The following is a 12,803-nucleotide window of genomic DNA, read 5'->3' on the forward strand; positions in this document are numbered from 1 at the left end:
CAAAAAACCTGCTTAGAATGGAACTTCTGTAAGACAGCAATGGGTACATGACCAAAGCGAGAATGCCACAAAGAAGTATCTGCCTCAGAACCAAAGCCAACATGGGTGAGAAAAGATGATGAATATAGGAATGAGTATGAGGGATCTGGGAAGAAAAATTGGTGATCTTGTAGAGACCCCCATCATGGACTCCATTGGCAACAACCGAGAGAGTCTTTCTATCGATTACTTCGACAACTTCATATTTTTTTCCTCCTGTGCCATGCGGAGTAGATGCATGGCAAGAAGTGACTGATACCTCTTCCTTATGTATAAAAAAACTCAACCGTTGAGATGCTGGGTCTCCATGCTTCAAACGAGGCGGACTCTTGAACATTAACTCCCCATCCTCTCCTTCTTTGAGATCACCCTTTCGGATGAGATAGAAGCGTACCAACTCCCTTGGCTTCTTGCCCAATTCACGAGCCATAGACTCAAAGGTCATATCCACCATAGCTTCAGCTTTCCTTGCTTCAATGACACTTTGTATATGGGGATCTTCATGCAAAAATTTCAGCTCTTTCTCCTTTACCTGCAAAAGCTTCTTCATGTGCTCCAATTCAGCTCTCAATGCATTGGGCTCATCCTCATGCATAGGCTCTTTCCCACTTGTCCCATCAAAGCACTGTCATAGACTCTCTCAAGAGGCTTGTGCCTTCCATGCAATGCATCGGAATCACGAGAGGCACTTGACTGACCTCTTGAATTTGGCACTTCCAAAGGGTTGCCTTAGCTGTCCATTGAGTCAAGTGTCTGTGTTTGCTTCCGATCTCAAAACACCGTGTCTCCTCTTCAGAAAGAGAGATGACCGGGCTCTGATACCAATGTAACCGCTCCTTACAGGAGACCTACATATCGGAAGATAAAATACACATTTTTAGATCACTTAACTAATACAAACAATGGACATTATTAGCAACATTAAAACTGAAAATAACAAAGAACACTTAACACCATCACTCGGGCCGGAGAGCCGACCCTCCCTCAATACAGTTTGTATTTCTTAGAGTATTTATATGTACAAGTATTCACAGGCCCCAAGGCCAGATTTCTTCATAACATGGAGTGAGTACAACTGAAAAACAATAAGATTTTGTCGATGAAGAATCAGTTGTCGGAGAAGACCAAATCACAAACAATCTCCCACCTTCACTAGGTGAACACCCGCCCCTCACTGGTCTTTCGAGACCATGCACCAACAGGCATGCTCGTACTAACACCTGGCAAGGTGAAGCACCACGGAGGGAGTGATATCTTGTGCTCCCAAGTAAGCTTTGCTCCCAGTTTTCCTCATATCCCAATGACCTTCATTGGCTCCTCTAAATGCGAGGACGCGGTCAGAGTAATCACGAGAAAAGATCACCATCCCGGTGGCCTTCCATGGTGAAGGCAACTCGGGGTGATGCTTGCCTACACAAGACTTGTAAAAACAACTTTTAATTTTAATACTATCTGAATTTAAAAATACAAATACAAGTACCTGACAAAGATTCAATTTGGGTTGTAAAGTGAGAAGTCTGTTCCCCCCTTTTAATGTAATCCCGGTCGGTGCAAACGACAGGTACAAGTATGGCAGCCAGCAGGTACAAAAGTCACGTACAAGGCAAATACAGGAGCTGCAACCAGCAGGTACAAGGACGGGTACAGAGCAGCAGCAGCAAGTGCCTGTAGGCTGGTACAAGACAGCAGCAGTAGGTACCTGTCGGCAGGTACAAAACAACAGCAACAGTCAAGTACTCCAGTAGCAGGCGGGTACTCTAGTAGACAGGCAGGTACTCCAACAAACAGGCGGGTACAGAGCAGCCAATCGGGTACTGTGCAGCAGCAGCCAGTTCAGTTGGAGGCGAGTACAGAGCAGCCAATCGGGTACTGTGCAGCAGCAGCTAGTTCAGTTGGAGAGGCGGATACCAGGAGTAGCAAAAACAGAGGCAGGTACAAAGGCAATATACAGGCGGGTACAAGGGGTGGCAACCGCCTTCTTTTCCATCAAGCACACCCCCCCCACTTACCATCCACGTGTGGGGAAGGAAATGTTTACCATGCAGTCCTTAATTTAAATATTATTAAACCTTAATTAAGTTGGATACCCATATTAAAACAAGTGTCCGGTCAATATTTTAAATGTGTAAACATCCAATCTTATAAACATTAAGGTTTACATTACTTTATGGATTTTACATTTGAAAAGACCAAGAAGAGCGATACTTACCACCTCTTCACACGCCACACCAACTCATCAGCAGACAGCACACCGGGGGCATCCCTGTCCAGTGTACTGGCACGTCATAGTAGGCAAACACACTAAAACAAACCATGCGAAAACAAGTTTATGCATGCAAACATAAATGCATGTGCACATGTAATGGACAAAATCTCCCTTTCATGAAACTCGTACAAGAATTTCTTGTTGGGCACAAAATTGGCGCGACAAAAATGTGAAGTCCTGGTTTTCCTATGAAGTGACAGTCCCATACGCAAAACACAAATCCTGGCACAGGCTTTCCTATGGAGTGATAATCCCATAGACAAAGCTCGGCACAAATATCAATCCTACCATGGAGTGACAGTCCCATGGGTAAGACCAGATCCTAGTCATACACGGGTGGCAGCAAACATGCTCCCGTCCATATGGCACAATACTGATCACACACGGGTAGCAGCAAACATGCTCCCATCCATATGGCACAAAACTGGTTCCCGTCCATGTGACACAAGATGACTAACCCTTTCACATGGGGTGTCTTGCTACGTTGTGCTATGAGCAGTTTGTCTCATATCTGCTACGTATTCCAACATGGTATCAAAGCCCCACATGGCTTGAAGGTTGGAGACTTTGGAGAGCTTGCGCGACTGCTTCTTGAAGACCTTGGAGCTGACGTGAGATTTGAAGAGCTTGCGGGACTATTGGTGTTTTGGCGTTGATTGGAGATCTCTTGGGCAGTTCAAGACTTGGAGATTGGGTAGAAGGCGGCCATCACCGTTGGACAGTCACCTTGCATATTAGTTGCAGCCTCTTGTTCATTTTTTTTCCCACCCACCCTCCCTTCACAAGACCAAAGTAACCCCCCCGAGATGGCAGCTTGTTGAGATGGCTGAGAAGCACGTAAAGACCCCTACTCTCCCCACGTTCCCCGTGGATCAACAGTTGGACGGGACCAACTATGACATATGGAAGGTAATGATGGAGTCTATATTGGAGTCTTATGACTTGGCTGATTTCATTATTGTTGGTGTTCCACGGCCGGAGTTGGAGGACGGGAAGTTGTTACCCTCTCCTCAAAAAGACCGAGAGGCTCAGGAACAGTTGTGGATCGTGTCAATGCACGTGTGCGTTCTTTCATCTTCTGCACACCACAGGTGATTAATCATATAAAACATATGACGCTGGCTAGAGGGATTTGGTAGCATTTGGCTTCTCTGTATAACAAGGTATCACCCATGAAGCGGATCGTCTTCGAAGTGCAGATGTGGGTGATGGATCCTACAAAGTCTTCGACGATGCGGGAGCACATCAACAAGTTGCAGGCTCTTCGACAGGAGGTTCTTCACGCCGGAAAGGAGATATCTTCGAAGGACATGGCCATCACTTTGCTATCTCATCTGACCTCTCAGTACTCAGCTTTCTACTCCTCTTTGATCACCAGTGGCAGGCTCAGCACCATCACATGGGAAGAGCTTGTGCCTATGATCTTGGACCAAGAAGAGCGTTTTACGAACCCTCCACAAGGCGGAGGTTCTGAGGCCTTGACTAGCCAACGCTCGCAAGACCGCAATAAGGATAAAGGGAAGTCTTCACAGCAGAAGTCTTCCGGGCACGAGCCCGACGTGGATCATGACGCCTTGAAGGCAAAGAGGACCTGTAACAATTGTGGCGAGAAAGGCCACTATTGAATGAAATGTCCTAAGGGGAGCACTCAACAAGGTGCAGATTCCTCAGCAATAACCGTGAAGACTCTGGCTTTTGTGCACTTGGAGATTATAGACACCGGTGTTTCATCTTCTTCGAGCAGGGAGGCAGTTGGACTCACCGCTAGGGACACTCGGGACTAGATTCTAGACACTGGTGCTTCCAGGCACATGACTCCTTCCCGAGAGTTATTACAGGATCTTCGAAGGCACGCAAGTCACATCTTGATTGGTGATGAGTCCACTATCCCTATTCACAGTGAGGGAAGGTTAGAGATCATTCCCAATGGCGAGAAGGGAAGCATTCCTCCCAGATTCTTTTTGTCCCATCTCTTGGTTTTCATCTGTTGTCAGTGCATGAGGTTTGCAAGACTGGTGTATAGGTGGAGTTTGACAAGCATTTTGTTGCTCTCCGGGACAAAGCGACAGGCCCGGTTGTATGGGAAGGCGGAGTGGAGAATGGGATCTACAAACTCTCAGCACTCTCTTACAGGTTCTCAGTTAGGTGATGTGTGGCAGTTTCGTCATGACCACTTGAATGTGGATACGCTGCAGCAGGCTTTCCGAGACCAGATGGTGGATGGCTTGCCAAATGATGGCAACAGGCAAGAACATTCCGGTTCTTCCATTCGTCAATCAGAGGAGCCTTTACAGGTAAACTATGCTTTGATGTCTTTTTTCATTTCGAGACAAAGAGCCTCTTGCAATTGAGGAAGCTCTTTCCCAAGGGACTGGTAGGAAAGCCATGCAAGTGGCAGATGGTGACTTGGAGGAAGAGGTGGATGTTGAGCAGCCTCCAGGCTTTGAGGTTCCGGATTCAGAGGGGGTGGTTTACAGGTTCCGGAAGGCTTTGTGTGGTCTTCAGCAAGTTCCCAAGACTTGGCATACCACAGTTACAGTTGATGATCCTTGTCAGCAGGTTGATACCTCTTTGTATTGAAAGTGGTTTGGTTCATTGATTTGGTTGTTGAACACCAAATTGGACTTGAGCTTCTCGGTGGGGTTGTTGAGCTCATTTCTACACATGCCTTTGAAGACTCATTGGGACGCAAGATTGTGGATCTTGCGGTATCTGCAGGGTACGAAGGATCTTGGACTCTTCTATGATACTAGAGGGGGGAACAACGGATGGAGTCACACTCCACGGCTGGAGTGACTCAGATTGGGGAGGAGATCCAGACACGAGATTTACATCAAGCTATGGTTTTACCCTTGGCTCAGGAGCTGTTTCATGGAGCAACAAGAGGCAACCAACTATTGCCTTGTCGTCTACAAAGGCAAAGTATCGAGCTGCTTGTGGTGCTGCTTGCGAGGTGGTGCAGTTGCAGAGGTTACTTGGCCAGATTGGGTTTCCACTGGTGGAACCCACAGGCATCCAAAGTCACCTTCTTCGTGAGAAGTTTTTTGCTGATGACATCTTGCTAGAGTTTTGTTCGATGGCAGGAGCTAAGAGGGGGTGCTAGCAGTCATCTCCTATCTGTACATTACACACTAGGTCCTCTGATGTGGGTGTGCCCTCCCATTAAGTGTTTCTCCATTTTTCCCCTGTTTTTTTTCCATGTATTTTTCCCCTGTTTTCTGTGGTCGTGGGGTAGGAGTATGCTGGTGGCCTCTTTTCTGGTCTAGACGACTGTGATGACCTGGCCGACTTGGATTTTCCCTAGCCGACTCCTGTTTTCTGGTCGTGCGCAGTGAGGACTGTTGTCGGCCTATTTTGGGCTGGCCGTTCAACAGTCCTGGACCATATATATTGAGGGGCTACCCCCCACATCTCATGTATTGGGTATTGTACCGGATCTCGTATATAGAGCAGAGTTCCTACAGCTTCTCTGTCTCTCTTCTGCGTTTGCTTTTCTCCACACAGCTCTATGTTTTCAGGCTGGTGGTTCTCCTACGTTTGATGTTGGTGTCTTGCTACGTTGTGCTCTCAACAATTTGTCTCATATCCACTACGTATTCCGACACACCCATCCAGATATCTCCTGTGCTATGAGTGTTCTCAGCCAGTTCTCATCAACCGCTCGAAAGTCTCATTGGCAAGCAGCTTTGAGAGTTCTTCGTTATCTTCGAGGTACTTCACGTTATGGCATCACCTATTCCAATGGTCCTGATTGTTGGCTCATTGCTTTACCTTGCCAACACCCATCCAAATATCTCCTATGCTATGAGTGTTCTCAGCCAGTTCTCATCAACCGCTCAAAGGTCTCATTGGCAGGCAGCTTTGAGAGTTCTTCGTTATCTTCAAGGTACTTCAGGTTATGGCATCACCTATTCCAGTGGTGCTAATTTGGTTGGTTTCACAGATTCTAATTGGGCAGGCTGCATTGATACTCGGAGGCCTACATCTGGATATCACTTCATGCTTGGTACAAGATTGGGTTCTTGAAAGTCTCAGAAGCAAAGAACTATTGCTACTTCTTCCCCGAGGCTGAGTACAAATCCTACCTTCATGCTCCAGAATCTGATGAATCCAAAGTGCCAACACTTCCACGGTTACCATCTTCTCGGATTCTTAGAGTGCTATTGCTCTAGCTCAGAATCCTGCGATATAGAGACAATCCAAGCATATTGAGGTGCATTATCATTTTGTACGCAACTAGATAGAGTTGGGACTTCTTCAACTGGCCTACTATTCTACCGAGGACAATGTGGCTTCTCTCTTGACCAAACGACTTCCGAGAGCTACTTTGGAGGTGTTACTTCAGCATGCTCGTATTGGACCGCCCATCTGGCACTGAAGAGGAGGTGTTAGAACATATATCATCTCCAGATGGTCTACATGTATCTTTGCATGCTTGTACTGGTCATTTCTATGAGGCCCTACATTGCAAACATCATTTAGGATTTTCCTACCATTTTCTGAGTCTTTTTTAGACTTTTTATAGCATATTCATGCTACACAACTGCTGTCGGCCTGCTCTACAGCTGGCCGACCAGCTCATATGAGGGATATATAAGGAAGCACACCCTTCCCCTCATATTTCATCTCATTTCTGCATATTTGCTGGAGGTCATTGGCTATTGCAATAGTCTCTTATGCTTGTAAGCACCTACGGGCTTCCCTCGTGCTCATTTTCAGCAATAATCAACTATCTACAGCCTTCTACAGTTTGTGCTTCTGCCCACAACCTGTGTTTTCTCTTTCTTTTACCTCCTAGGTTCTGCAATGTGTACATCTTCCCAATGCAGCTTGTGCTTGTCCATCCTAAAACACACAGCCTTCTTTACTGGCTTGTTTATCCTTTTGAAGTCCCATTCCCTGGTGACCATGGGCAAATTGAACAACTACCTCCGACTACCTCACCAGTTCTTGTGTAAGCTTCACAATGCACTGTTCATTGCTCTGCAAACCCAAGGGCTGTATGACAAAGGTTTCTCTTTTGTTGTCAAATGAGTGGATGGCTTGTCAACATCAGGCCAAGTCCATCCCCCAAGGTGGGAGCTCGAACAAGGGTAGCATCCCAATCTTTTGCAAAAGCTGCCTTGTGGGCACATCCTCTGATGCCAGTCTACAGCATTCTAGTGTTGGGACTACCACACTGAATAGCCCGTGAAGGCCAGCGGATCCCAGAATTGGAACTTAGGATCGCGCCGCCCAAGGCTTTGAGGCTTGCAGCCTCCAAGTAGCTCTCCTTGGCTTCAAAACGCGATCTTTGACTACCAAAGTCCTAGTTCTAGACCTATCTCCAAGAGGGAGATCAAACAAATGATACAATACCATGCCTTGCCTTATATAGGACCTCAAGGAGCTGGTCGGCCAGCTTTCAAGCTGTCGGCTAGTGGAATCTATCCTCTAATTAGAATTCCCTGGCAATAAATGCCCAAAAAAAAACACATAAAATACTATAAATGATATTGACTGGGAAAACAATTGCCGGCTGCTGTTCTGAGTCCTAAACAGGCTGTTTATCAGCTACCAAATCGGGTGTTAGCTTTGGATTACCATATCCATGTGGCATGCACATGACACCACTCTCTTGTGAGCCTCCTCCTCCCTCAAAGCTAGAGACCGCCACCAACCCACCCTGCGTGCCTCCCTCCCCCAATCTCTTAAGAGGAATACCACCCGTTGGTGCTCTGTCCAAAGTTTCTAAGACCCAGTGGAGACTCATATTTACTCTTCACCAATGCTAGAGTACCCAGCTCCACCCCCAGGGGGCCCCCGTTCTTGTTGGAATACCCCGTCGACTACACTTTCTTCTCTCGTCTCCCGGTAGATTCAACAGCACTATGAGAAGTAAACTCCTCATGCTTGTGTTGCTACTAGCCATGCACTTAGCTGAATTATGGCATGCTACATTTGGGATGTAAACCTTGGCAATTTGATGCTTTTACAAAAGCCTAATTTGGTTCATGATTTTTCGCACCAAATTTAAAGCCGATGGTATCTTGGACAAGTACAAAGCCCGTCTTGTGCAAGACTTTCACCAAAAAGAAGGCATTGACTTCAACGAGACCTTCGCACCTACCGCTCGAATGACGACCATCCGTCTCTTACTCAATCTGGCTACACACCACAAATGGCCAATCTACTAGATGGATGTCAAGAGTGCCTTCCTAAATGGCATTCTCGAGGAGGAAGTCTATGTTGACCAACCTCTGGGCTTCCCGCTCCCTGGGCATGAGGACAAAGTCTTCCACATGCGTAAAGCTCTTTACGGGCTTAAGCAAGCCCCCTGAGTGTGGTATCATCACATCAACATTTCTACACAGCCAAGGTTTTCAACCATCCCACTGTGATCCCAATATCTATATCTACACGTATCAGGGGATGGTGTGCTACCGAGTGTTGTATGTCGATGATCTTATCATCTCTTGTTCAGATCAAGCCAAAGTGACTAATATCATGGCATAGTTGAGACGAACATTTGAGATGACTAATCTCGGTCTTCTCTCGTATTTCCTTAGCATGGAGGTGATCCAACGTCCTCATGGTATTTTTGTGTCACAACAAAAGTACTATCTTCAACTCACTACTTCCTATTTTCATGATGGTGCTACCCCTGTGGCCGCCCCACTGGATCCAACCATCAAACTTACAAAGGAAGAGGATTCACCGCCACATGAAGAGCGAGCCTACCGACAAGTGGTTGGGAAATTCATATGGCTCACTAACTCTAGTTGCACATCCATTTTAATTGGAATGTTCTAGGACAAATTTGATGGCACAATAGGCGCCCATAAATGCCCAAGACATGCACACCATATATTGGGCACAATATGAACACGTTAATGATATTTATGATAATATTTTTAGGTCTAAAAGTGATGGCAGGTCAAAAAACAAGCCGCAATTAGGAATTTATAAATAGCAAGCTTTCAGCATTCAGCAATTGGACAAGCAGTTTACATATTCTCTGTCACGAAAGCTATTGACAAGTAGAGTATCCTGACAATTTGAGTCCTAGGTTGACAACTACCTCAATAGGTGCTTATGGACAACCCCCCCCTCCCCCCAACCCAAAAAACAAAAACAAAAAATGAACTCTAAATTGAATACACTAATCTTATACTGATGATATGTATCATTAAACAGTTGTTAAAAACCATTACCAAGGTAAAGAATACAAGCTGATGAATTATACCCATTTGGAGAGTTCTTAAATGGGTGCCCATCATAGCACATAAGCATCGAGCTCTATCTGAGGCTTCAACTCTTTAGCTCCTACATAAGAGAACCACAAAATTGTCATTGGCTCCCTTTGATTTTTTACCAACATAATGCCTGCATCACATCACTTACATTTTGCACACAATGCATATTTTGCCTACCTTGTGCAGCTGCTTACTCAGTGGTTGTAAATGCAGACGTTTCAAACAGCAATGAGATATGAGTCTGCTTTAACTTTTTCTTTATGCTGTGATTCAATATCACCCCTCCACCAATCAAGCATCAAACTCCGCAAGGGCCTTCAGCTTTTAGCATATCAACACGGCCACCTCTGCATTCAACTATCGTTAACTTTTACTATACTCCTCAATGTTAAGGCTGTATCTAGAACAAGTATCTATCAAAGACACCACAAAATAAAGCATAAACTATCAAATAAATAAGCAACATAATTGACATGTAATGTGTACTAACCAGTTTGGCAGTTAATAATGTTAAAAGTCGCACTGCCAAGATGAATCTCATCCATTTGGTTTCCACCGCTTTTTTGAAGGAAGAGGGGAGGAGAGGGACGGGCCCTGCCGCCGGGGGGGGGGGGGGGGGGGGGGGGGGGGGGGGGAGGTCGGCTGCCCCTCCAACTTGCACATCATTCCAATAGCAGCAGGTGTCCCTCTTCCTTGCTGTATTTACTTAACCTGCTCGACTTAACATGTATTGATTCACTTTGTGGATGGATAGTGCCTCTCACGATAAACTCATGGACCACATTGTCAACCTCAATCCAAGCTTTGCCAGGCCTCTTCCAAACACTCATAAACTTCCTTCTCCCTTGTAATGTGTTGGTGAGCATCAGCAAAGATATTCGACATAAGAACCAATCCAGAGGCGTCATTTGGATTCAGTTTGACAAGTTCATCAAAGCATTTTTGTCCTAGCTGTGTGTTGCCGTAAGTCCTGCATCCACTCAGCAACGACCTCCATCCAACTGTATCTGGCAGGATGGGCAGTGAGCGAATTAAAGTGTCAGCCTCCTCCAGGAAACCTGCCCTACCTAGAAGGTCAATCGTGCTGTTGAAGTGTTCAACATCTGATGCCAAGCAAAGCTCATTCAGCTTGTTCTTAAGATGCCAATGGCCTTCCTCTAATAATCCAGCATGACTTGAGGCTACAAGGACACTCGTTGCTATTGCAACATCTGGCTTCAAACCTTGTTGGTGCATGTCCTCAAGACATTGCCTGGCCATACAAACATCTCCGTATTGAGCATAGCCTGAAATCATTGCACCCCATGAAACCATATCTGGTGTTGGCAATGTGTTGAGTACTCTGCGTGCCTCTCCTAGGCTTCCACATTTGGCATACATGTCAAGAAGAGAGTTATCAATGACCACATCATAATCAGCACAGTTCTTGATGGAGTCATCATGCATCAGCCTACCTTGTGATATGGCTCCAATGCTGCCACATGCTTTCAAGATGCCCACATAAATAATTTTACTAGTTTGTATACCTTTTTCTTGCATTTTTTCAAAAAGTTGGAGAGCAGCAAGAGGGTGCTCGTGTTGCACATAACCTGTAATCATTGTACCCCATGACACGATATCTCGATCTTGCAACTTGTCAAATACTTTCCGAGCTTCCTCCATACTCCCACATTTGGCATACATGTCCATAAGTGTGTTTCCCAGAACCACATCTCCGTGAAGACCACTACTAGATATCTGCTCATGTATTGACTTGCCCTGCTCTATGGCTCTGAGGCTGCCACATGCTTTCAAGATGCAGGAAAAGACAGCTTCATCTGGTTTTATACTTTCCTGCTGCATCTTCTCAAAAAATTCCAGAGCGGCAAGGCTATGGCCATGCCGGACATGTGCTGCAATCATTGCACCCCATGTCACCACATTTCGACACGGCAATTCATCAAACACTTTACGTGCCTCCTGTAAACTACCACATTTAGAATACATGTCAAGAAGGGTACTCCCAATCACCACATCTTCCTCAAGCCCACAACTCTTTATCTGTTCGTGAAGTAGTCGGCCATGGTCTATGGCTCCTCTGCTAGCACATGCCTTTAAAGTGCATAAAAACATGACTTTACCAGGAGTTACACCATTGAGGAGCATTGCTTTGAGAAGCTCAAGGGCAGGAGTAATGAGGCCATGCTGGACATACCCTACAAGTATTGCTTGCCAAGACACCTCATTACATCTTCCCGCCATCAAATCAAATACCTTGCGAGCCTCATCTAGGCATCCACATTTCGCATACATGTCAATAGAGGTGTTTCCTATAGCTCTTTCTGATTCGAATCCATCTCGGATAATATGATGGTGTATAACCCTACCCTGCTTTGCCCTTCTCAAGCCACTACATGCTTTTAAGAGGCTCAAGAATGTGACCCTGTCGGGTTTGATCTCCTGATGCTGCATATGGTGGTATATTTGGACAGCGGTCTCACATTCTCCAAGCTTGGCGTGAGCTGAGATGATGGCATTCCATGTATAAACACTAGGGTTGGTGATTCTGCAAAACACCTCCTTTGCTTCTATCAGGCACCCACATGATGTGAAGGCACGGATGAGGTGATCCCCTAGAACTGCAACTGTGTCCAGCCCGGTCCTTACCATGAGGGAATGGACATGTCTGGCGGCTGCCAGATCTCTCCGATGTGTGCATTCCTGCAAGAGAGAGTAGATGAAGTCTCTGGAAAGACGAAACTCTTGCTGGCTCATGAGGCATGCTATTTCACAGGGTGCCAAGCTTGCGCGACGAATTGTAGAGGCAAGACATGTTGTCTTGATTTATATGTACATCTACAAGGAGCGAGCTGCAAGGCCTGGTGGACACACCCATGCTTTGGATCTTTTTCAATTTAAATGCTTTTCGTCTATCATTTATCTTCAAATCTAGGTCTAAACCACACATGGTCACCCGATGGATGGTGGGTGGAAGATTTTCTTGGTGGCTGATGCATGTGCTAAAGAGCCCAACTCAAGAGCCCCCTCTCAAAATGCTACTATAATCGAAAGAGATTTGATTACATACCTCCTTTCCATGCTTCCCCATGGTTGCCAATCTTGGTAATCCCACCTTTGGTAACAATGTTGGAGGCCCATTCAACCCTCCTGGCCCGAAACCCCTTTCCATAATGTCGGGCCGGGTAAATGTTAAGCTTCCCACCTTCAAATTTCAGTAGTTCATATTGCTAACATCACACCTTCGTCGTTTTTTTTCCGTCTAC

The 12,803-nt window shown here is 45.9% G+C and overlaps 1 protein-coding gene across 4 annotated transcripts; it reads right to left on the reverse strand.

The window, feature by feature from the left end:
* Positions 1-1,519: 1,519 nt before the first annotated feature.
* On the reverse strand, positions 1,520-12,567 carry LOC147610176 (pentatricopeptide repeat-containing protein DOT4, chloroplastic-like). Of its 4 annotated transcripts, XM_086786031.1 has the most exons (5): positions 10,031-12,399; positions 9,718-9,887; positions 9,531-9,610; positions 2,249-2,302; positions 1,520-1,738 (listed from the first exon to the last, which is right to left on the reverse strand). In XM_086786031.1, exon 1 carries the CDS (start codon positions 12,292-12,294, stop codon positions 10,333-10,335), a length of 1,962 nt encoding a protein of 653 aa, XP_086642157.1. In that variant the 5' UTR covers positions 12,295-12,399; the 3' UTR covers positions 1,520-1,738; positions 2,249-2,302; positions 9,531-9,610; positions 9,718-9,887; positions 10,031-10,332. The 4 variants fall into 4 exon arrangements, with proteins under 4 accessions (XP_086642157.1, XP_086642158.1, XP_086642159.1 ...); XM_086786032.1 differs by lacking the exon at positions 2,249-2,302; XM_086786033.1 differs by lacking the exons at positions 1,520-1,738; positions 2,249-2,302 and having other exon boundaries at positions 9,477-9,610; positions 10,031-12,567.
* Positions 12,568-12,803: the final 236 nt, after the last annotated feature.

Source organism: Cibotium barometz, chromosome 49 (genome assembly GCF_041138505.1).
Source record: "Cibotium barometz isolate CiBa-2024 chromosome 49, ASM4113850v1, whole genome shotgun sequence".
NCBI lineage: Eukaryota > Viridiplantae > Streptophyta > Polypodiopsida > Cyatheales > Cibotiaceae > Cibotium > Cibotium barometz.

Bases quoted from the DNA above. Each gene is read 5' to 3' on its own strand.
- LOC147610176 (XM_086786032.1), bottom strand. From the start codon at position 12,294: ATGAGCCAGCAAGAGTTTCGTCTTTCCAGAGACTTCATCTACTCTCTC.